Here is a 26,646-nt window from a genome sequence, read left to right as displayed (position 1 = left end):
TGATATTTATTGAAATTTATTTCCACCAAATAAAAAATGTAAGTAGTAATTCAGCTTTCACTACATATACATTTCGTTGTTCTTCTGTTAAATTTTTATCATTTTCATTTAGTTTTCTTTTGTATTATAATAAAAATATAATTTTCATTAGTTTAGGAATGTTAATATCCAAAACCCTTTTAGATTAACTCAGGTATTTATTTATTCCTTTCTCTTCAACCGTTCCGGGCATAATGCCCGTTTTTAAGTTGTTTCAATCTAAACATTTTTTTAGTGTTAACTTAATACTACATTAATAACTAATCAACAATTTAACATTCTACGTGAACAAATAAATGAAGTTTAAACACACAATCATGTTAAATGTTGAAATGTTAAATTATTAGCCTTATATCCCGCTAGGGTATAAGAAGCTTCTAATCGGCCGATTTTTAAACCGAAATCATAAAGAAGGGAGTTCAATTGGTTTACTCTAACTTGATTACATTAGTGATGCCAGAACTTTCATTGTATGGCTCCAGTAGGCTGACGGGTCTCTTCTAACCTAGGAAAGGCGATAATGTACACAATTTACTTCCTGCTTCGTCATTACTGGTATGTGGAGTTTGGGATATATCCTATAGGGAATTAATCTATACTGATCTGAGTAATAGAGTTTAGTTTTCATTTCACAGGGCGGACATGAACTAAAATTCAATCCTCCCAGCTCGGAATCGAACCGGTGCCACTGTAGCCTCGATGTTGCTAAGTTGACACCTCTAGTGTACTACTTTGTTGCTTACTCTACACCTTTTGAAGTTGGACTGGATATAATATTTCCATAGCACTGCTCTAGTCTGTTCGGTTATCCCATTTGTATTTAAATTATTTTATTAATATTCGATTATAAATATTCATTAGATTTTTTTTAAGTTTTAAAAAAAAATTCTCATTGAGTTATAATAGTGTTATTTTGATGGGACTGACACACAAAACATACAGATGATTAGTGACTCATTCTTCCCACTTGTGTGAATATGACCTGTTTGCTTCTATATGAAAGAGGCATAAATTCCGAGCTCGTAAGGATATGAATCGAGAGAAAATGAACATTATTAAGTTCTGGTTACATATTAAACCGAGTTGGAAACAGTAAAAGTGAGCTTGTCCCGTTGGAAGTAAAGCTGTTACCGCAATATCCCTCCGCTGCTTTTATAACTCCTGAATGGAATCAATTTAATAACTAACCGCCAATTTCCATTTTAAACGATGGCGGGCTCTAATCTCGGTTTTATCGCCTTCATATCTGCCCGACTCGTACTGTCCCCAATCCAAACTCCTTCAACCTCTTCTCAAACTGCTTTATTAAACGCTGCAGTAATCTTTCCTACACCAAGAAGTTTTCATGTCGCTGTGTGTTCTTCGCTTTCCTAGAAGGGAAGTTGGCTCTGTCGTACAGAACTTTCTGTAATACTGTTTTAATTGATTAAAGGTTTCTTGGAAGGAGGCACACAACTGTGGATTGCTACTCTTGCATATAATGTTAAGAACCTCTCTATAAAATGTAATTTAAAAAATTTTTGAATGAAGAAATGATATTTGTTAATAATGAAGAAACTTATGCTGTGAAAATTGATCAGAACTATTTGCTTACTTATTTTTAATTTCTCCGAAATTTTTAAGCTATCTGTATCATAGACGTATGAATAATATCTCGGTCCTGCATTAGGAACAGCCGCAAAGCCCTTGAATTTCCCAAGCCTTTTTTCCTGCGATTGACTTCACTGTGGCTTAGAAGAACCTGGTGCGCTTTAACTAAAAAAAATCTATTTTTGTACTTGGAACTTCCCTTTGCATTTTTCCATTTGGGGAATTCAGGGATGATACGAGTACATTTACCTAGCTTCAATAGACAACTGTACCTCTAATGGTTCCTGAGACATAGTTTAAAAAATCAGTATCCTCAATAACAGGAAATTTGTATACTGTTTGTGAAATTTTATTTGGAATTGAAAAATTAATATTGCATTTGTAAATTTATTTGAGTAATCATCTCTGTAACTAATAGACATACAGATATCTATTAGCTAGGTAAATGTACCCACACTGCAGGTCTTCACCAGAGTTAATATAAAAAGCTACATAGTTGGTAACGCTGATGTAAGATTATTAAATTGACGTAAATGAAATTGATAAATGTAGAGTTATAAAAAAGCATCTGACAAATGTAAACAAACTATAAACAAAAATATTAAAAAATAGTAAGGAATGTATCGCTGAATACAAAACTCATCAAGTAGCTGTTTTATTTTTTATTTTGTTTAAATAAAAATCATTATGTAGCTGTGTTGTTTAAATTGATTTATTTTTATGTCTCTATCTTTATTTCTGCTTTATCATACCATTATAAATAAATAAGGTGTAAAGGTAGAGGTGTAAATATAAATCAATTTAAACATTAAAAAAGAAACACAATAACAAGAAAATTGAAGATGAATAACAACTACTAAATGATGCATTTGGTGTTCAGGGTTAACTTCTTTCTATTATTGGAAGATTATTGATTGACCGTGTGTATAGATGAGTGGAATATGGTCCGGGTGCGGTCAAAAAAACTCAAAATATTTTAATTTTTGACTGCCGTCAAAACAGCCCTGACGAAGCCCTGCAACGTGGGGCGAAACGTTGGCTCAATAAATTAGTATAATTATCTACTATTTTAGTTTTTTTTTACCGCACCCGGACCATATTCCATTCTTCTTTCTATCATGTTTTTGTTTATTTTGTAAGTTTAATTAATGTCTTTTTTATAACTCTATCTTTATCAATTTTATTCACATGTCATTTTCATACTGTTACATTAGCTTTACCTGCTCTGTAGCTTTTCATCATTATAGCTACCTTTATTTCTGCTTTATCATATCATTAGTAGCTATTCATCTTCAATTTTCTTATTATTCTCTTCTTTTTTTTTTTAATGTTAGTTTGTTAAAACTGATTTATTTTTTAACATCTACCTGTATACCTGCTTTATTTATCATTTTTATACTCTTACATTACTTTATCCACTCAGAACTTTTTTGTTTTTGGTCTGGTGCCTGCAGTCTGGGTATAAACGCTATTTATAAATAATTAAAACTATTTCTAAACTGTGTATATATATATATATATATAGTTGACCGTAAAAATTGATATATAAGAAGATGGTCAGGATTGCCGTCAAAAGAGAAACAAAAATAGTTTACAACTATTTATTTTCTGACGTTTCGCCCCACTTTGAAGGGCTTCATCAGGGCTAAAAAGATACAAAAAGAAAAAAAAGAAAAAGAAAACAGAATATTCCAACCATAAGATACAATAAGATAATTTAAGCTAGGATAAATATTATGTAAATAATAATATTTATTACGTAAATAAGCTAGGATAAATATTATCCTAGCTTAAATTACCTTATTGTATCTTATTATTGTAATATTCTCAGTTTTCTTTTTTTTTTGTATCTTTTTAGCCCTGATGAAGCCCTCCAAAGTGGGGCGAAACGTCGGAAAATAAATAGTTGTAAACTATTTTTATTTTTATTTTGACCGCAACCCTGACCATCTTCTTATATATTTCTAAACTGTTTTTCTTGACCTAAAATGGAACCATCTCCTTCACATACGTTCAATCACCAATAACTAATAACCGTTTATTTTTTATAATACTTGCAATAAATAATAAACTATCTTTGGACGCGTTTTAGCAATCGAAAAACGAGCATTGTAAAGAAAACCATGAGCTAGTTGGCAACTTAATATTAAAAAACCTTACACATTTTTTTAAAGTCCCTATTTCCGGTGCGTCTGTGGCTAAAAAAATTCCCATCAAATAAATTTTTTTAAGCAACAATCTGAAATATTGTGAAAATGTTTGATTCTTCAAGCCACATCGATTTTGAGATAAAGTGAAAACACTTCTAACCTATCTTGGAATTAGTAATTGCTTATCAATCTATTATATATAAACAAGGTTTCCTTTGATAAAAAAACTCTACACGACGAGCAGACGGTACAATGATATCTCCTTGTTGGTTTCTCCTCATATTCGCCTTTGCTGCTGAGGTAAGCAATATTTATATTCATATTTTGTCATTAAATCATTTATGTAGAAATTGACATGCTTTTAATAATATCTTGTGTAGATAACAATTTTTGAAGGTGTCGGTTAAAATAATTTTAACTAGTATAATTTAACAATTGTTTTAAAACATAGCACTCCGCGCTTTGAAAGTAAGTATTTAAGCCAATATAAATTAAGTTCTTTTACGTTACTTTCTTTACTATGCTATCTAAGCAGGAAAACCGCTGAAATTATTTCACTAATAATAATGGTTTATTATTTCTATAATAATGTTTAAAAGTAACGCACATGACTGTAAGAATTTTAATTTTAAATAAAAATAACTTTCTACCAATTCATTTTTCCTTTAAAGATTGGTGTAATCACTTCATATTACTTCATGTTTTTCCTCCATCATCATGAATTACTGAGATATGGGCATTTGAAATCTCTAATCGACCGCCATTTTGAATCAAAACGTTGGATCGCAGTTTCAGGTTTCGAGGGTCATTTGTACAGGCCTATGACTTTGATACTAAATCTAAAAACAATTGCCTTTTAGTTTTGAAGAAAATCCGTGGTCGAACGGATTTTTTTTTAATCAAACTTTAGATTCTACTTAGCATTATTTTATGATATCCCATATTTTGCATCATTTTATATTAATAATTCATTGTAAAATATACGGTTGTTCCCCATTAAATTCCATGACTGATGGCGTCTTTTAGCAACTGAATTAGAATAATTAGTCAACTAAAATTAATGTGCCCATGTAAATGATTAATAAAATCAACTCACACCTTTCTTTGTTGGCTATAAAAAGTGTTAATACTGTGTCATTCAGAAAAATGAATTTATACTACGCAATGATTTTACTGGACAATTTAAATAAATTTAATGTAAATATTAGTGAGGCTATAAAATGAATTATTGTTATAATTGTACGTGATTAAATCCATTTAATTTCGTAATTTTTCTATGTAGAAAAAATGCGCGCTTTTTGATTTAATTATGGGATGATCTTTATTGAACACATACAAATGGAACATTTATTAGTTTCATAAAATAGTTATATAAATCATTAATCTTCGGTATTATGGTTAAAATATTATCTTGTCTATTTTTCTTTTAAAAAAAAATATGGCGTGAACACTATATTTTTTGTTTACTTTCAATTACCAATAGATGTATACCTAAAATTGTAAAGTTAGGGAAAGTATCGCGATCATACAAAATTTTGAATTCGAATTTTAGAAGGAAATAGGCGTTTTGAGGTCCCGTGAGTCAAAATAACCTAGTCTCCCAAAATGGCCTGTGTGTACGGGCGTGTGGAGAGCTTAGCTTAATATAAACGTAATTGCATATTTAAGATGAGTAGATGCCTGGGACGAGAAGCTGTTTAATATTCCGATTGAACAGGGGATACCAAACAAGTTAGTAAATCTCGTACGAATGTACATGACCGAAACTTTTGATAAAGTTCAAATCGGTAATATTATTCTGAGGAATTCGAGGTCCGGTCGGGTTTGAAACAAGGCGATTTTTTATCACTTATCTTATTTCATCTATCTCTAGAATACGTCATTAAAATTATGATGAATACCGAAAAGAATTTAACTTTGGGTGGTAAAATAACTGATGATTTGGTACCATTGGGCGAGGACAAAGAAACTCTAGAACTAAATACAACCGCGTTAATAAACTCCCCTAAGGAACTAGGTTTTGAAATAAATACCGATAAAACAAAATACATGGAAGCGCGAGCAATTTCAGTGATGTAGATATAGGAGGAAATACGTTTGAACAGGTAGGTTTAAGTATTTAGGCTCTATGGTAACTAGAAAAACGAAATTGATGAGGAAATAAACGCTAGGTTGAAGGTGGGAAATGCTTGTTATTTTTCAATTTGAAACTGCTTCGCTCACGCCGTCTGTCCAAAAATGTAAAAATTAGAATTAACATAACTATTATCCTTCCCACTGTGCACGCGAGACGTGGCCTCTTACACTAAGGGATACAGATTTTCGAAAATAAAATATTACGTAAAATAGTCGGAACGAAAAAGGATGATTAACGAGAGAATTTAGAAGACTGCACAACACTGAATTAAGAATACAATTAAAGTTATAGAATTGCGCTGTATATGATGGGTCTATAAGGTTGTAGGATTTAGTAACGAGCGGATCCCTAAAATGTTAATAAACACTGTACCGACGGGTAAACGTCCGAGGAGTAGACCGAAACGTAGATGGGAGTATTGCATTATAACTTATTTAGTAGCATTGGGTTTGGAGGGATCACTGGAAAGATGTATGTAGAGAGCGGTTGGTGGTATGAGCATCGAACCTTCGGGTTCGCTAGGCCTTCATTATTATTATTGTTATTTGCCTGGAACGTGACAAATTTTCTGTGTATATATATATATATATATTTTTTTTTTGTAAAATTACAATAATAGCGATAACTTAAACATGATCCCATCGATTTATACAAAGTTTGGGGACTGATGTAGGCTAGTAAGTCAAAGTGTGATTTGCGCACCGCACTAGAGTTTTTATTATACTTTTAGTATAAATTAATAATTTTGATATCCTTGCACTATTTTTTTTATTCAGTATTTAAAGTAATATCTTTCAGTTTTCAACATAAACCAGGTATCGGAACAAACATAATACTTAACACTTACCAGGCATCGCTAAATTGCTGCTCAGTATTTGAAATCAATTATCCGTATCTAAATATCACTATGCGTGATCAAATATCACTATTAACTTAATGCGTTATTTTCAAAAATAATTAAAAACCAGCATTTAACTGAAGTGGGTTCTTGATAATAAAGAATTGTAGGCTATAATGTATAGAATCTCGAACATGACCTTACGTCATAACGAGAAATACTTTGGAGGTCATCAATTGATAAATGTCAATACTATTTTATCTACCTGTGGCTGTTATAATATTCCAAACGAATATATATTTTTTATATAACTGTAGTATCATTTCATTAGAGCAGACAAATGTTAAACTAACATAACAATAAAATAAAAGCATTATCACATTTATATTATTATGCACAATATTAACACTCTCGACCAGAGGATCTCTGACCCCTATATGAGCGGAGCATCTGACCATTGCCAGAACTGTAATTGTCCAGTTTATTTTACAACAGGTCCCTTAGGCACTGCCGTCAATCTTCAAGGTGGATTGTAGGGATGGGTGGAACTGGACAAGGATCGGACAAATGATTATGAAAGTATTAGTCAGTGGGTTTTTGCTAGTTTACCCTAGGAAGTAAAATAATAATATATACATATGCCATAGGGTTATCTAAACAGCACGAAATGATACAGACCAGACCTAAGCAAGCAAATTAGAACCGTAGATATAAAATAAACAACTTTAACCACCTTATAAAGGCATAAAATCTAAAAAGTTATTGACAGGGGATAAAAGATTGTAAATTCATCTTTCCAGCAGTTATAGTAACGTTGGATTTGGATAAAGTTATAGTAAAGTTTTGATTTTTTGTTCGTGTATGTGAGATATCAACATCGATGTTGGAAAATAAATATCCTCCGAAATCAAGCCTAAAAATTTCTAATTTTTTATTCTGCATTGCTATGTGAGAGCCACAATTTTAAACGGATCTTAAAAGTTTTTTTATCTATTTATTACTACTCATTCTTCATTGATTAAGCTGTTTTGATAGCTCATATATCTTTTCCATTACTCTTTGTCAGTATCTACATTTCGTGACCACAACATTTTCATAGCTATGACAGCAGTTCTGTAAACCTTAATTTTGAGCCTTTTGTTTTGCAATATAGTCTTGAGGACGTCACAGTTCCTATAGTGTGCACTCAATCTTATCTTATCTTCTCAAACAATATCTTCTAGCTAATTAAATCTTGCCTCTTTTTCAAATTGTGTTTGCTTTTAATATTGGCTATAATATCCATCCCTTGTACTCATCATAAAGTTTCTCTAAAAATTGTAACCAGGCTTTGTAGTCTTATCATATTCAAAAGTTTTTTTGTTTTTTTTTACTACGCCAAAGAAGCCATTTCTGCCATTTTGTTTCGTACAGCCCAGTAAAGTTTAGCTCTGCCGATGTAACTCCCGTCTGTAGTCAAGTCCGCCGTTGCCGCAAATATGTGATCGCCAGTCATCTCACCAACTCCACACAGGTCGCAGTCTGAAGACTCAGCCACTCCTATTCTCTTCAGGAGATGCCGCAAATAGTCATGCCCAGTAGCCAACCTGAAGCATGCCACTGCCACCGCATGCCTCTTAGGATCTAGCAATGCCGCCCAGTTCTTGCCCCCACATTCTCCTCTACTCCTTTCCTCTGCTCTTCCAGTGATGGCACTTCGGGCCATTTCTTTTGCCATGTCCATGGTGATAGGGAGAAGCGGCTGTGGTTGGGATTCAAAAGTCAATTGCTCGTAAAGTAGTCACCGGGGTTGGTTTAGATTCTTCTCATCTCTTTTCATGAACCAGAAGATTTCCTTGTTTAATCTTTCTCTGTATGGATACCAGTGAGAGTTACCCTTATACTTGGGCGATTCCACTGACTTAACAAACAGGATCCATAGATATATGAATCGGTGAACTGAAAACTTTAAGTCACTTTTCGGTAGATATTTACAATTTGTTGTGTTTCTATTCTGTTGTAATAGACATTAGTTGTACGAGAATAAATCTTTAATTCGTCACATTTTAGTAATGTTATGATTGCGAAAAGTTTTCATTTAGGCAAAAATCCCCGAAGTCTGATCTGGATTTTCCTTATCAATGGGGTACTGAGGCTCGGTCTGAGTCTCTGAGTAATTGGTCAAAATTTTGTATGTGTATTATAATTGACTTGGTGTTGTAGACCGTCTTAAAAAAAAAATAAAATTTAGAAACAAATTTTATAATGTTTAAAAATGTATTTAATTACTAGCTCGCCCTTGGATTGAGCCATTCAGTGTAGCGCTGAGCAATGGAGAGGTCCATGAGCTTTTAATTGGCGATAATATTTCTGGAAATGGCTAGACAAGTTGAGATGGCCAGCATCCATAAGATTGAATCCGTAGTGTTGCCATTCTGGAATTGGCAGTATACCTATACGACAAAGATATGTATAGAGGTAGACGTGTTTTGTCTTCATCCTAAACGCGATCACACTAATCACTAATACCCTTCAGTAGGATCTTCTGGACTTTATGCTTGAAGACAATCTCATTTCCTTCTCGATAACATTTTCGTAAGAAGTTCTTTATTCCAGGCTCTATATATTTCATTTCCACATGCTTTCTTAGGCCTTAGAGAACCAACAAGGCTCACATTCCATAGGCATTTTAGCGAATAGTACTCCATTGAAGGAATATCTAACGTACAATAGAGAGAAATACTTTATTCATTCATGCTGCCCAAGTACATCGGGTTGCTACACACACAGCATACTAATCAATCCGTAATCGGGCATATATAAATTACATATAATTACATGGTATAATAAGATAAAAAGAAAACAGTTTTTTTCCCCTACAGTTTCCTTTTACAATCAATTTCAGTATAGACGGTGTATAGACACCAAATACAAATATTTCAATTTATTCCTTTTTTTTCTTTCCCTTCTCTGTTCTTTCAATTTCACCATTTCACAATTTTTAATTCACCCGATCAACAAATTCACTCTCCCGAATTAGCCCTCCTAGATCCTCTCCAGTGACCCGCTAAACAAATTTACTATTAGACGGCAAAATGTGAGATCAGACCAATAATAATAGTGACAGCAGTAGATCAGTTTACCAAAAAACAAATAAATAAATACATTCTACGAGAACAAAACTAACACATAGATTCAAAGGAAAATATAATAAAAAGCCGGTTACAAGAAACACTTGAATGGATAAATAAGTTTAAAAAAAAAAATATTGTCTAAGTTTTACTTTTAATTACTTTTTAAAAAAGTAAAAATGTTGTCTATGTTCGGCCTCTTACGTCTGAAATACGCAATCATATTCTTTAACATTTTTTCCCGTGTTGAGGCACGAACGTTGAATTCTTGTTTCTGCATCGGCGCCGGTATGACTCCAACCTGGGTGGTTTGACTTTTATTTTGTAGCAGACACATGGAATAGATCTCCTCTTCCTTCCTAAACTGGCTAGAATAGGTTAGTAACCTGTATAATAACCATTCTTTCCTGTCTTAAGTTATAGGACATAAGGGCGTAAAACTAAATTAAAAATAAATATTCCTTCCTCGATAATTACGATTTTTTCTTGAAAAAAGGACTAAACCATGCATATTATGTTCAGATTCTTTTCTATAGCTATCACGCCTTAAGTATCCACTTTCTTCAAGTTGGTAATATGGTAGGAACTGATTATTCCTCTAGTATTTCTCTTGGACGCAGCTCTGCAATAGTAAATAATCTGTGTGACCTCCGATTTTTATATTTACTATATTTCCTTTGGGACTTGAGTTTTTATATTATCTTCATACCCATTTTTATAATTATATTATCTTTCACCTGAGCCCTGTTTCATAATAAAGTACAAACTAATACTATTAGTCTCGTCGATTTAACTTAATATAATTACTCTGACTTGTACAATAGTAAATTGTACTTTAGTATTTTTTAACTCCTGTAATATCACTAATAGTCCTCCCTATTAAGAAAAATAATAAGTATTAGTGTGATTAACACGTTGTTTCTTCTATACTTGTATTGTGAACTAATACTATTAGTACATACTTTTTCTCCATGGGTCTAAACCTGACCTAATCTAACTTTCTATAAGTTTCAAAAATGTTAATTAATTAGATATAGTAATTGATAAGAATTAATTAATTAGTATTTTTGATGAGAAAGGTTCTTTCTCTGAAACATTCGTTACCATTAGACAATTTAAATTTAATCGATGAATATGTTAATTAGGTACAATGTAATACAGTGTCATTGGGCTAAACACCTGAGGTAATTAAAGCCTGCCCAGAGCCTTGTTAGCGTTTGTTAATTTGTTTGTTAACTTGTCACTACATAGTGCCAATTAAATTTGGTCGCTCACACTGTCACTCAGTTAAAGTTGTATTGTTATTAAATTATTTAGGGATATAAACAACCATTAATTGTTTGGATATTTGCTATTGTAGAAGTCATTATATTTATAGGAGTAACGAGTGCCAATATCAAATGGTTAGTCTAAGTTAATATATATGTGATTATTATGTACTCCTGCCATATTTTAAACATTCACTGTCATTTTATTACAGTGTTATCTATAAATTATTTTACTATAAAATAAACACTATATACATTATACAGTGTATAGTTGGTAGAATGTAGTATATAGTTGATGGAACATTAATCACTAAAAAATGTGGGTTTCGATGAAATTTGTCTAACTGGTTCGTTTCCTATCTTGTTTATTTCATCTTTCTTTTTTTTTTTAATTATTTATTTAATGTAATTTACAACTGTACAAAATAATACAATAGGTAAATATGTAGTATGCTTCATATATACTTGAAAATCTTGAGAAGGAACCACCTCAAACCACCGCATTGGTGGTACTTCAAACATTAATTTAAATTAGAAGGTCCCGTAGCCATCTTCTTTTCAGACGCCTCGGAGGATTATCAGGGATTGTTAAGGATGAAAGATTAAGAATTAATGGGTTAGGATGGTTAAGGAGTTTGGAATGAAAAGACGCATATCTGTTTTGGCAACGAATGGGATGTTAAGGTCTTTGTGAATGAGTTTATTTGTGACGTAATAAGGAACATCAAGAATTTTACGTAGGATTTTGGATTGTAACGATTGGATGGGGGAAGAATTTGATGGTTTGGTGGAGCCTCAGAGCTCAATTCCATATGTCCAAATTGGTCTGATTATTGTAGTGTATACTAATTTTTTGTAGTGAATGAGAAGTTTAGAGCGTTTGTCAAGTTAGTGTTGTAGCAATCGGAATCTACGAGCAGTTTCTTGTCGTTTCAGTCTTGTGTGTGGATTCCAAGTAAGTCTCTTTTTATCTTTCTTAATGCTTGATTTTAATCTTTTGATCTTCCAGTGACAATGTAATAAATAGAACCCAAAACATAACGCATGAATTTAACGCAAAGTAACTTAACTTAACGCATTCATTCATATATTAAATATTTTAATTCAGCTTGGGAACTCTAAATTTGAAGGAATAACGGACTCTAGAAGATCCACGTGTCTCGTTCAGGATTTAAGTGGACTCCAGATCTCCAATATATAGGAGATTTTGGATGGATAAAGGTCTGAGACAAATGGGATACAAAGATGGTGACAAAATACTGGACTGAATCTAGGAATGGAAGTAAAAATGAACTGGTGGACAGCATCTGCATCGGAGGGTAATGCTGACCAGTTTACCTTGGATTCATTTATTTGTATTCGCCCATTGTAAATTGTATTGTTTATATTGGATTGTATTATTGAGAGAGTAAATTCCTTTATCGTTCTGCTTATGTTATCAGTTATCAATATTCGCAAATATTCTATACTGTTCATTCTGTACTCATATTGATTGATCATAGGATTAAAAGCTTAGGTCTCTTTTAAATACAAAGTCCAAGCCATTGTTTATCTTTATTAACTTATTTATTCTGATATTTTTTTATTGAAGTACTTTTGTATAATCTGCAGTAAGTTCACTTAACGTTTTTTTTTTCATATGAAAAGGTATTGATACTATTGAGTATATGGACAACGCAGAAGATAAGGAAATATTAAATTCCGTGTTTTTTCACCTCATAAGTAGATATATCACAGTTATCAATTTAAAAACTAATTTTCCTTTTAATTAATTATCCTGTCTTATTTTTTAAATCAATTCCATCTTCTTTTTACTAATTTGAACTAATGTTTAAATTGTCTTTTTTCGTGTTAAATCAGTAAATTGATTGCTTCAGTAAAAGATTCGTTCGTTTCTTTTTTAAATATGAGATCAAAATAGGATACGAGAATAATTATGTCAACAACTTCAAAATGTTTTCGGTCGTTATATAAGTAAAAACATTGCGTCTAAAATTATAAAATTAATTAAATTTTAATATAAATATTATAAATAACTATGTTATAATATATTTACGTCTTTCAGATAAGTGATATAGATATAATCAGTTATTGGTAAAGCTGAATTTTTGTCTTATGCCGTCATACTTAAACGCTCCCGTATACAATGTGACACACCTGTGTTTGTTTAATTGCATTGTTCAAACAACGATGTGTAATTGAAAGGAAACGATTAAAACTTATGAATTATTGAAAACCTATTGATGTTTTACATATTTTATTGCTTCAAAAACGAATTTCAGAATGGTTCCAATCAAATTGATTTATAAACAATGATATTTTGTAAAACGATTTAACAGTTTTTTGTCTGACAAACCTAAAGAACTTAAAACCAGGAGTATGTAGACGTGTACTTAAAAACTAAACATGCTAAGTGGAAGAATAACCGTAATCCTTTTATATCTCAGGACTTCGGTTTGCTCAGCCTCCACTGGCTCATTACCAGTGATGCGGCGAGAGGGATGCGCTGGGATCTTTTGAGCTCTGCTCTACCCCTCACATGTGGGGGATAGAGTGGGCTCAGGGATCCTCAGGTCGATTCTGTAAATATTGTATATATTATCTTATCATTATATTATTTTATTTTTCATACAGATAGTTTGATTATGTTCATCTTGTTTATTCTTTTGTTTGTATATATTTAAGAGAGTTTTTTTTATGTATAAGATCATTCATCACTATTATCTATTGCCCACAACTGTGTGGCAGATTGTAATTTCTATCAATAAATAAATCTATCAATTTAAAAAAAAAAAAGGACTTCGGTTGATATAATTATTTAGTCTCAAATGAAACCCATTAACTTACTAGACTAAACTATTAGCGACCAAGCTAAGAGCTGTTTCACAATTGATCAATAGGACTAGATACCATCATTGTGCCTTGCCTTGATCTCTTCAAATAGCCTTCACTCGTTGATGGGATTAAATGCAACTGTCCTAGGGCCTTCATAACTGCAGTGCGCCGGTTCGATTCCGGCTTGTGGGGTCGACTTTTATTTCTGAAGTGATCCCGGGAAATTAAAACATGATTCCCCATCATTGTGGGCCGGGAAGGATTTTCGTTTTTTTTTTTTTTGTTTTTTTTTGCGTTATGATCTCCTCTTGTGAGATTGTGACATTTCGTACATCAACCAATCTACTCACTGTAATTATTTAAAAAGTCAGATAAGTGGAACTGTCATTGAGCAAGCGGGTTCTTCGAATCTTTATTTACAACATAGGCGACGTTTTCGAAGAGTTTCTTTGAAGTATTTCATGAGTTGAGGCTTCCATAACGAAAATAGTGTCTACCCACAGATGCCTGCAAAGATTTCTCATTTTAACACCATTTGGTTCCATTCGTAAAAAGTAAATTTCGTTTTCCTCTCGCCTTCTCCATGTTGTGTTCACTCTCTGTGCATTAGAGTACGTCGAGGAATATTTCAAAACTATATAGGTCTTGCTCACCACTATTAGAAAACCCCATTGTTTATTACAATTACAGGTTCAATACCAGATTCTTCTTATTTTATCCGAAATAATATTATTTTCATTTATTCGAAAGCTCAGAAAAACAAATTTACTAACACGGTCAAATGCATAAGGTTCAAACTTAACGGTTCCTTCATCAAGAGGCTTCAGTTCTTTAGTGACCATTTTCAGTATTTTAGTTTTCTTTGAGTTCACAAGCCCTTACTTTGGCAAGATACGTCAGTTCTCATCTTAAACATATATTTCTAGTCGATAACATCATTTTTTTTAATAATAAAATCAAAACCAACTTCTTAGCTAAGGATTGGTATAGTTCGGGGTGTTATATATTGAGTGTTATGTTGTGGATATCATGTTGTGTAATTTTTGGACATCTAGGTAATTAATAGGTAGTTTTATTGAGTTCTAATAAAATCATATCCAGGGCAACCTAGTGACCACGAGCTGCCTTAATTCGTGGATTTTGAATTATTAGTCACATAATCCAAAATGATTGTAATTACATCGTTAAGAAAGCTACTGACAAATTAGAAGAGATAACCACCGAGTAGTTTATAACTCTTAAAATACTCTAGAAACAATGATTTCTATAAGCTAGAGTGCGATCTGATTTTTAAAAAATGAAAACACTAAATCACAATATGAATTGAATATCAACTCCCAAGAAAAATATGATGTTATACTCTAACATACAGAGTAGCTCCACATACATTTGATTTTCTATTGGAAATGTATAAAATGCTATTTTGATTTGATTTTCCCGAGGTCATAAGAATCACGTTTGTGATCTTTTAAAGGAATCTTAGATTTTCTAACCTTACCCAACGCTATTCACACGAGGATTTTCAATAGGATTGAGTGTTTTAACGGATTTCAAAAGTAAACAAATTTGAACACGTATTCGTATTAGAGACTTTTTTGATCCGATCGGGCCTGAAAGCGTGAATTGTGAAAAATCTAGTAATATGTTTTACTGTTCTCGACGACTTGGACATAAACGGTGTAAAAATCAAAAATAAAACCTAAAAAACAATTTCGTTTTATTTTTAATATTTATTTTCGAAATTTTTCTAATCTATTTCCTGCTAGAATCCGTAATTGTAATCAAGTTATCAATTTATTGAGGTATAATCATTATAGCATAGGTTTTATTCTCTTCGGATGATATGAGTAATTCAAATTATGATTACGGAATTTTATTCCTAGAATGTAATTTTAAAATAATTTTGGTTCTTAGATTTGTTCAATTTTCTGTTTCTTCCGCACGCCACTCCTTTAATATAGGATTTTTGTGGTTTTTGGCATTTACCCATTCAATTGGCAATTCTATAGTTATGACCCTGGGAAAATCAAAATTTCAAAATGTTTTTGAGTTATAGGGAGTGAATATGTATGGAGGGGCAGTCTGTGTGTACTTTCTTAAAATTAAATAGATTTCTCCTTTTTTTTTCAGAATCAATGAACTGATTCACGATATTGGATTATAATTTATAGAACAATCTAGATATGTTCCCTGGAACACTGTATAACACCATTTCCCAGAGTAGGCGTTCCCCAGAGGTTTATAATCAGTCTTTTGTCAGGAAATTGCCCTGCGGAATCGATACCCCGGCAGCTCCCCTATATTAATTAGGATAACTAATAAATGAGAGAAGGGACTGGGAACTAGCTGGTAGAAATTAATTAACGGAGGGGAATTTAATAAGGGACAGTCCGCGTATTATCGTTTTATGGCTCCCTGTATTAGCTGACCACATATTGAGTCCGCTGAGTCCTCAGCAAATGTCACGGCTACGCATCACCGATATTAGCCCTTGCGGTTTCCGATACCTAGAGGATATGACGGAGGTGATGCTATTGTACACTGTAGCAATTGAACTTACCTAAGTACTTCATTTGAAGCAGATGAGGTCCTTGAGAGTCATTCAATAATAAAATAACTATATTGGGGTTTCGAGACTTTATTCTTCTTATAATCATGCCTGTGAGGAAAACAAAACAGATTTTTAGAATAAAAAAATTTTCCTTACTAATTATTAAACACTAAAATGTACGTTTTTCTTTTTCGGCCATCAGTGCTCACGCAGCCCAATATAATCTACTTTTTTTCACCAAAATAGTTTCCTCTTGAAAGAAATTATTTCTTATGTGTTGTAATAATAGTCAAGTTTCCTAGTGTACCGACATCATTTCTTCCAACTGGCAAAGCTTCCATAGTGGGCTCTCATTGATAACAATTTTTTTTTTTAATCATTTATTTATTGTTATTTACAACTGTATAACATATATACAACAAGTAAATTTGCTGTAGGTGAGATAGTGACATGATACAAACATGTGGAGAGTCTACCCATTGATAGAACTCCAATACGAATTTTAAACAAATGTTTTGAAAGAAAGTCGTTGCCAGTCTGCATTAAGAAACAGGCCACACTTTGTCTTCTAGGCAAGTTCTGTCGTATCGGTTCCACCAATAAGGTTGCTCGTGATTTACCATCTGCCACTATTTCGTCCCTCTCAGGTCTTTTTTTTTTTAATTAAAAACATAATTTATTTATAAATATTACAAATTTGTTGGGCAATGGTAACAGTGATAACTGACCACATTTATACTAAAATTTAAAAGAATAAATAAATAAAATAAGAATGAAAAAAAATTTACATAAAAATAAATAAAATCTCTCTCAAAATATATACAAACAGAAGGGAGGGGGATGGACATTATCAAACTATGTACATGAAGAGAAAAAAAAACCCACGTGTGATGGGCAAAGCTGGGCTCTTTGAGATTCAGCGCGTTTCTCTCTCCGCGGCACTAGTAATGAGCCAGTGGAGGCTGAGTAAGGGCGAACTCCAATTGTTCATTTTTATTCTACAATATGTATCTTGGCCACTGCCATTTCAACCCTCGAGGATGATTGTAAGGATGGGTGCAACTGGATAAGGATTGAACAAAAAAAATAAATTGAAGGATTAGGATGATTAGAATGATTTATATGGAATTCTTCTGACGAACTACTTTTTTCACATTTTTTTTTTTTCGCCTCATTCGGTCTTATTTATTATGTCTTTCTTGTCACACCAATAATAGTGTAATTATTTAGTTTATCTGTAATTAATCGTTTTAAAATTTAATGGAGGAGTCATATAATAGGATAATTTTACTGAAATTATTAACGTGGGTAGAATAGCATGCAAAAAATATTTAAATTATTGAATAAGAGGTATAAACTTATATTTAAGATTGTCCTTGAGGATGGGCAAACTGGCCGAAACGTTGGACCTTTAAAGAAATAAATAATAGTGTTTTGAGTTTTAAATTAGAGACAATGTTTTTTTATTTAAACTATTAAAACCAGTATTAAAACCTAGAAAATGAAAAGATTATATATAAAACCCTTTTGTAGTTCGTCTTCACTATGCTGGAGTTCCTCAAGATAGTACACAATGCCTAATCTGTATGTATCTAAATCAGTTTTCACATAGAATAGCGAAATTTTCAAAGGGTGGAAATTTATTGCCATTCCTGAACATTTCCTTTCTAGGAAAAGGAATTCAAGGCCTACATTTCATACTCGTTATATCGTATTGAAATGTTTGTAATATAATGATTATAATCGAATCTGAAAAGAAATCCACAATCCATCTATAAACCTTTTTCGATTTAGCGACTCCTAAATTTTTTGTTTGAATAAAAAATCACAATAACTTTATAAAATTTATTGAGAAATCTTTTTTGTAATATCAATAATTTTCAGAGGTATTTCAAAAAACAATAAATATGTTACTAAAATTTTTCACCAAACTTCATATTGTAATAATAGTAATAATTTACGCCATTATTTTGAAACATAATGCAAAGTTTCAGTTTCATAATATTTGTTTTTGAGATAAAGTCAGGAAGTTACAGAGTGTAGATGACACATTATATTCGTTCTATTGTTATATTGAATTTCGTGTCAGAAAACGTCGATTTATTTACAGTGTGTAAAGTTTTATATTTAAGAAATTCAATCGTGAATTATTGTTATCCTTAACATGTATCAATTGCAACAAAATGGCAAAAATTTGTTTAGTGTTTCATGGGTTTAAATTAATATAATCATGAAACATTAATTCTGTAATCAATGAAGATAATTTTCATCGTTTTTATTTTGTCTTTGGGAGCACGGTTAGCTCAGTGAGTTAGGCGCTGTTTCTAACTCCGAGCCCTGGGCTCAAATTTTTTTGTGGTAGAGAATTATTTATTACGTTGCTTTAACCTTGTGGATCCCCTCCGTTTTTTTTTTTTTATTTTGTGATTCGGGACTGTTACAAACTCCGTAAATACCTACCTCCAACATACTTTCTCTTCAATGGTTACTATTCATTCCTCTATTCTCAGTCCGCTGGTGTTTTTCAAGATTTTATCCTCGGTCCCATCCTCTACACCGTCTATACAGCTGACATCCCAACCAATCCTAATACTATCTTCACCACGTATGCCGATCACACAGTCTGTTAGCAGTTAATAATAACACTTTGATTGTATCCCAAACTTCCCAATCCCACATCACAACCCTCGATAAATGATGTCCAAATTGGGTGATTTGGATAAATCACACTAACCCTTCGTCGTAATTCTACCAACTCCTATACAGTATTCTTTAATAATGTTGCTCTTACTCCTGTCGAACAGATCCGCTACCTTGTACTATATCTGGACAAAACACTAACTTGGAATTCTCACACAAAACTGAAAAGACAGGAAACTGCACGTCGATTCCGCCTTTTCCAGCGCATACAAACGGACAAAACTTTGAATCCATTACAAAAGACTTATCTACATGAATATAATAAGGCCTAAGTCGAATTCTTCTCTTATCCAAACGTTACAATCCAAAATCCACAATGCTCCTTACTTTGTCACAAATAAAATCATCAAAAGAATTTTAAACATGTTTCATATGTTACCGATCTAGCCCGAACCAGAAATTCTTCCTTTCCTTATAACCTCCCAAACCCACAAGTTTTAAACCTTTCTTCCTTTTCCAATCCTGAGAGACAATCCTCTGAGGTACCTGAAAAGAAGATGGCCCCAAAACCTTCTAATGTAGAATTTTATTAGAGTGCTACAAATGTGTAGTTTCTCTAGAAGCATGATGTACATTATATTCTATACTAAAATTTAGCAGATGTATTTTTATGTAAATACAGTTGTAAATGTTGATAAATAAAAAAAAAAAAATGTGTTTACTTCTTTTTGGTGGTCTTATCCAATGCATATCCTCCACATGCAGAAGAAGGTTTCCCTTGGTAAGAAATAGGCTTTGAAAATCCACTTTCTGATTAGTAAGTGACTCAATAACTTTGTGAACTTTATCTTTATCGCTAATTTATAAAATATTAAAGAAGGCTGTATGTTTTAAGGTTACATATCGCTCCTTTGATCCATTTATCGAGAGCAGAAAGTTGTGGATATTGTTACACTAGTTTGAAATAAGGGCCGTGGGATCGGCTGACTATACGACAAGGATTAACAAGCTGAAAGCAATCAAACTTTATCTCAGCCTACATAGTGGATTTTGATTACTATCAGCACAATTTCATTCCCTCTCTTTTCTGTGTAGTCTCTCATTCTGTTTCACTCTTGGGCGAAATATATAGATAGCGGTATATTTGTTTCCATCATTAGTGTATTCAAAATTCTTGTTTCGTAATTAATATTTCCATATTAATGTCCAGGGCCCTGTTCGACAATTAAGTACAAACTAACACTATTAGACTTGTTGACTTAACTTAATACAATTACACTGACTTGTACAATAGTAACTTGTACTTAAGTGCTTTTTAACTCCCGTAATATCACTAATAGTCCTCTCTATTATGAAAAAAAATAGTATTAGTGTAATTTACACGTTGTTTCTATACTTGTATTTTGAACTAATACTATTAGCTTTCATTATGAAACAGGGCCCAGTTAGTACTTTAACATAGAATACTTTTAATCGGAGAAAATTTATTTAAACTCTCACTGAATTTACTCACACTCAAGGTATGAAATATTCTCAAAATAAAGTGTAACGTTGGTGAAATAAAAGTTGATAAGAAATATGGATGAATCTTCAGAGGAGTATTTGATTTAAAAAAAAAAACAAAATTAAATTACTTTTGGTAATTGTTATTGAAAATAATCTTGCTATATATGTATTTTTTTCTTTTTCGTATAATTGTAAATAATTAAAATAATAAAACAAATTAATTGTCATAAGTTTTTGCCAAGTTGATTGCCCTCTTTTTCCAATTTCCAATGTAATACGAAAATTTTTTCAATTTCTATAAAATTTATTATTTAAATCCAATCACCTGGATCATCTGCTTTGGGTTTCCAGAAACTTAGCCTTATTTTCTATCAAAAATACTATTATAAACAATTCAGCTCATTCATAAAATTTATCTTTAAGGTTGCGTTTAAGAAAATTGATTAATATTCTTCAACTATTGATGGTCGACCCACTCTCTAGGTCCCTGTAAGATCAAAAATAAATTGTTACAGCGTAGGTAAAACTAATGTAAATATAACAGATATAAAGGTGGAGATATAAAAAAGACATATATAAAAACAAACCAGCATAAATTAAAATATAGTCCTTACTATACTGAACTTCCTTAAGTTAATGATGAACACTAAAAAGATGTAGTAACTAATATGGTAATGAGTGATTAGCTGATTTAAAAATAAGATATATTACCACCTATCAATTAATCAATACAATATATTTCTTGGTACTATAATCATTAAATACAGTAATTAATAATGAAATGATAAATTAATAAAATTAAGTCAATATTGTTTTGTTTTTTTTATTTAAAACTTTATTTATTGATAGATATTACAATCTGCCACACGGTTGTGAGCTATAGGTGATAGTAATGAATGATCACATTCTTATTAAAAAAAAAAAGGTACATAAAAATAAGTAAAATCTCTCTTAAAATAAATACAAATAGAAGGATAAAGAAAATGAACATAATCAAACTATGTACATAAAGAGGGGGGAAAAAAACACGTGTGAGGGGTGAAGCAGGGCTCTTTGAGATCCCAGCACATCCCTCTCACCGTGGCACTGGTAATGCGTCAGTGGAGGCTGACCAAGTGTGCTAAAGCCGCAAACATTCAACTTGAGTGAAGAATCTGACCCTTGCTAGAACTCCAATAAGTCAGTATTAAATGTTACAATTTAGAATGATAAGTAATGTAAGGGATTAATGAATTACTATGTTAATATATCTTTTTTGAATTTATCTTTAAGTTCCTTACTATTTTTAATTTATCTTATATAGATGCACTTTTATATCTTCCCCTTTATTTCGGTTTCTTTTTGCCATATCTCTTGTATAATCTTACATTACCTCTGTATCTACTGTGATGAATACTTCCAGTATGGGTCGAAACGTAGGCAATTAATGAACAAAACTACTTTTTGTTTTTCTTGACCGCAATTCTGACCATCTCTTTCTGATTCACGTTCGGTCAGTCACCTACATAGATAATTTATCTTCTTAGCATTAATTTGATTATTTGTAAATGGGCAATGAATGCACTACTACATTATGTTGTACACTTTTTAATCTAAAAAGCTATTTCACGATTATATCTTTGTTATCTTTTATAAGCAATGCAGTATGCCAGATTCAGAAATAGTATTCCGTCAACTGCCTGAATTACCATTATAATTTATTCATTTCTCTTGCAGGCATCGACTGTCTTGGACAGCCACTACCATGATCTCGAAGACCTCCATAACGAACTGGAAGACTATGTCACTGGTCTCCAAAGGCTGGAGATAGAGACCAGGGAGACTTTGGGAAGAGTTTACGAGCTGGAGGCTTCGAGAGCCTTGGCCAAGCACGAAGAGAACACGAAAATGCTGATGAGGTTAGCCAACCAGAGGAAGTGTCCAGTATCTACCCTTCTCGAACTGAACCAACTATCCGACAGCTGGACAGACAGGTATGTTCTGTTATTATTGTACACATTTAATTTTGAGTACTTCAGCTGCCAAGACCGATACCTAATACCAGATTGACATGCATTCAAACTAACAATCATGAAGACCCCGATGAATGATGGTTACTTGAACAAGAGATATTGAACAGTCAGATATCTTATTCAATGTGTCTTTCGATTCATAATTAACAGAAAACTTGTTTTGGTGTTTACCTGCAAGAAAAAAGTGAAACAGATGACATGAATGAAGAACTCGCAGCGAGTACTTGAGGTTAGTTCTCACATTCTCATGTGGTGAGGATTTACATTCTCACTGAACTCTCCCTTTCAAATTTTGAATGATTGGATCTCCCTCTCACCATCAATCTGAATGTCAATTTTGTTTTTACTGTCATTCCGGCTGTTTTAATAATCATTTCCACTTTTGGTCTTCTTTTGCATGGTAATTATAAGATGTCAGAGCTGGATAAAAAGTAGTTACAAATATAAATTCGACTAATAATAATAATTATAAGTAAAACTTTATCGACAAACAACCAACAAACCAACAAACAAACCAGGATAGCAAATAATATAATAAATAAAATACGAGAGAATAGAATTGATATAAATCCAAAAATATGCTATATTGAGCCCAGGGTATAAAATTGTATTATTATTATTTATTTATTTTATATTTGTTTATTATTATAGATTTTCAAGAAAATAAACCCTTAGGATACTTCCTACTTCATTGATTTCTATATTTTGGACGACGTTTAGGACTGACTAACGTTTATCCATTCTATCTTTATTATTTATGCTTTTATTCTTCTCATTTTAAGGGATTTATCTGATAATACAAAATGTTGTGTCATTAATAGTCCTATTTTCTAGTAGATTATCTATTTACTTACTTATTAGACTGAACAACATATTTTTACATATGTATTGTTATGTATGTAATCTCTTTCATTTTCAGGTTTGCTAAATGTATGAACCTCACTCAAAAACTGGTTTACTACGAGAACGTAACCGTGGCTGTTTACTACGAATACTTAGAACTTAGACCTATGTTCTGTGATGGAGTCAATACTGTAGCCTTGTGTGTAGATGGAACTGGTTCGCTTTTAGATAAGGTAAACTTTGTAGATTTTTTATGCATTCATTAATAATCTAATGAGGTCGTGGTGGCCACATTTGTTAAGGCACCACCTTAGCAACTTCGAGTTTGATTATAGGCTGGGCGGGTTGACTTTTATTTCGTGGTGCCCCTAAGAATAAATATTGAAGGATTCCTTTTATTTTTTAACAAATAATTTTTTTTTCTCCAAACGCATGAACTAAAAATTGTTAAAACCACGTCCAAAAATAATTTTTCTTAATAATTACAAAAACTATCCAAATAGTCATAACTATCATAACGAATTAATAACTGTATCAAAACAATTATTAATTATAATTCGAATACCTTAATTATCACTGCCTCACATTGATGTATAAAGCGTCGTTTTATGCCCAATCAATTTAAAACAGTAAAAATAAATTAGACAAACCACAATTAGTAATGGAAAACATATTTCTTTACTAATAAATTTGCACTATTCTATGTTTTAATTTACATGTTTTTTCCACTATAACATTTGATAATCTATTCTTCCCATTTTTTGTATTTTAATTAACTTATATAATATATAAAATAAATAATATGATCACTACTTCTTCACGGTGTCTACTTCGGGTTGATGTAATCCAGGATTTCATGTCTTTCTTTATAGGTTTTTTCTACCAGAGAGATGATTTCCTACTCTGATTTTGAATGTCCGTTGAGATAAGAATTGCTTGATGAATGATATAAGATTACTCGTAAAATTTAAGGATATAACTTTTTTTATAATAGCATTTTTGCTCCTTGCTCGAAATTTGTTCGACATGGTTAAAGGATTCGACTCCTTTAACCATATCGAACAAATTTCGGCTGCTTGCTGCCTTTCTATGAAAGTATATTGTAGTTCAGCTTCCAATTGAACTAAGTGGTCGATAGTAAACCTCCCTCTACGAAACCCGCATTGATTATCATTTCTTTTAAGGATCCATACCAAGCGCTTGTTAACCATTCGTTCCATTATTTTGCAGAGGCAACTAGTTAGAAATATGGGGCGGTACCCAATTAAGTAAATTAAGTAAAGTAAATTGTTTGGTCCTTGCCTTTGCCTACTTTTAGGATAGAAACTGATTGTCGCCAGGCATTAGGAAATTCACCAATTTTCCAAACAAGATTAAAGAATTCGAGTAGCCAGTTTTAACAGTTTTGTGGAAGGTGCTGAATCATTGCGTAATGGATGTTCGGGTGATGTTCCTTTGATATTTCGGAGAATCTATTTAAGTTCCCACATAGAGAAAGGAGAGTTATATTTTTTTTCTGGGTCTTTGTTGTTGTGGTATATGGGGTTATCTGCGGGTTCCTGATCTTCTGTATCATCCGAATGAATGGAGGGTGGGTTAAAGATTTTTGATTAATATTCACTGAAGTTTCCAGCTATTATTTCAGGGTCATCGGTCAGTTTCCCGTGACAAAGTAGTGAGTATCGGGTTGCTGGATAGTAGTTTTTTTGAGTTTTCCTGATTTTATCCCACACTAAATTGGTGGGGATGGATGAATTTATAGTTTCGACAAATTGTTTCCAGGATTCAGATTTGCTATTATTTATTGTTCGTCTGCACAGGGCTCTCTGTCTCTTATACTCTATGAAAATTTTTTGTGTGCTATTCCTTTTCAAAGATCTTGTATGCTTTCCTACGGTTTCGAATTGCTTCCTTGCATCATTCATTAAACCAGGGGACGGAAGGTCTTTTGGTGGTGCGCTTTGTTTTAGGAATAGTTGTCTTGGCTGTGTGGAATATGCTTTCCATTAGAAGATGACAGCCGTCGCCCTCGACACTTAATTCACATGGTTGCGTTTCAGGTGTCTTATCGAATAGCATCCAGACTACTTTTTCGATGATCCATCTAGGTTTTTTAGCTATATCATGGTTCGTGTTTTTTAATTTTAGACGAATTGGAAAGTGGTTGCTTCCGTAAAGTTTGGGTAATACTCTCCATTCAATAATATTATATAGTGAGGGACTACGGATGATTAAGTGGCGTAGGTAGAACTTAACTGCAAAGGAACTTGCTCGCCCTTTAAAGAAATGTATTAATAAAAGATGGCAGGCAATGTGGCATGAAAGTCCTCCCAGTAACTTAAGCTATATTTTTTGTAGTTTAAAATTAAATCATATTGTGATCTTTAATTTTAATTTCTTCTTTATTTTTAGTGTTTTTTTTTTTAATTTTATCTATTCATCTGTAATTTAAAAGTTTAAAAAATTATTTTCCTCATACGACTGGAATATTTTTTTAAGAATAAACTATAAAATTTGCACTTTCAATAATTATCTGTTATGTTGAACATCTATATAAAATATATTCTTACTTATGTAAATATATATGTTTGTACATAATATTACTAATTTCTGTTTTGTCATTATTAAAACAATATTAGTATTATTTAACAATAAAATATTAAAACTCAAAATATTTTGGAATAAAGTAATCAATTTATATTTCAGCTGATGTGCACTTACCAAGGCATACAGGGTAGCATCAATCAAATCGACACACTGAAAGGAAAAGTTATAGACACGGTCAAATACATCCAGAGCCTGGTCACAGAGACGACTAAAGACTTCCTAGGCTGTTTTGGATTCCATCACGCAGCGTATTTGTCTGCGCAGAATGATTTAATTTCAATGAATTGCTAGAGAAGAAATCATGTATATATGTATCTATTTACACATCATTAACAATCTTAAATAAAAAATAACGTATGCTTAGTCACTAAACTGTTTTAACATGATTGTACAAGTCTGGAAAAAAAAATAATAGAATAATGTACTATATATTTGAAAATGTACACATTTCAGGTGGAAAAGTTAATGTTGTGTTGAACTTTTCCGTCTAATCTAGAAATATATGAAAATACATTTATGA

The 26,646-nt window shown here is 32.1% G+C and overlaps 1 protein-coding gene across 1 annotated transcript; it reads left to right on the top strand.

The window, feature by feature from the left end:
- Window positions 1–3,929: 3,929 nt before the first annotated feature.
- LOC106685944 (uncharacterized) lies at window positions 3,930–26,646 on the top strand. Its single transcript, XM_014428967.2, has 4 exons — window positions 3,930–4,079; window positions 22,381–22,637; window positions 23,596–23,752; window positions 26,226–26,646. The coding sequence occupies exons 1-4, from the start codon at window positions 4,032–4,034 to the stop codon at window positions 26,415–26,417; spliced, it is 654 nt and encodes a 217-aa protein (XP_014284453.1). The 5' UTR covers window positions 3,930–4,031; the 3' UTR covers window positions 26,418–26,646.

Source organism: Halyomorpha halys, unplaced genomic scaffold (genome assembly GCF_000696795.3).
Source record: "Halyomorpha halys isolate HHAL.00 unplaced genomic scaffold, Hhal_1.1 Scaffold759.1, whole genome shotgun sequence".
NCBI lineage: Eukaryota > Metazoa > Arthropoda > Insecta > Hemiptera > Pentatomidae > Halyomorpha > Halyomorpha halys.
This window is presented reverse-complemented; position numbering and strand designations above follow the sequence as displayed.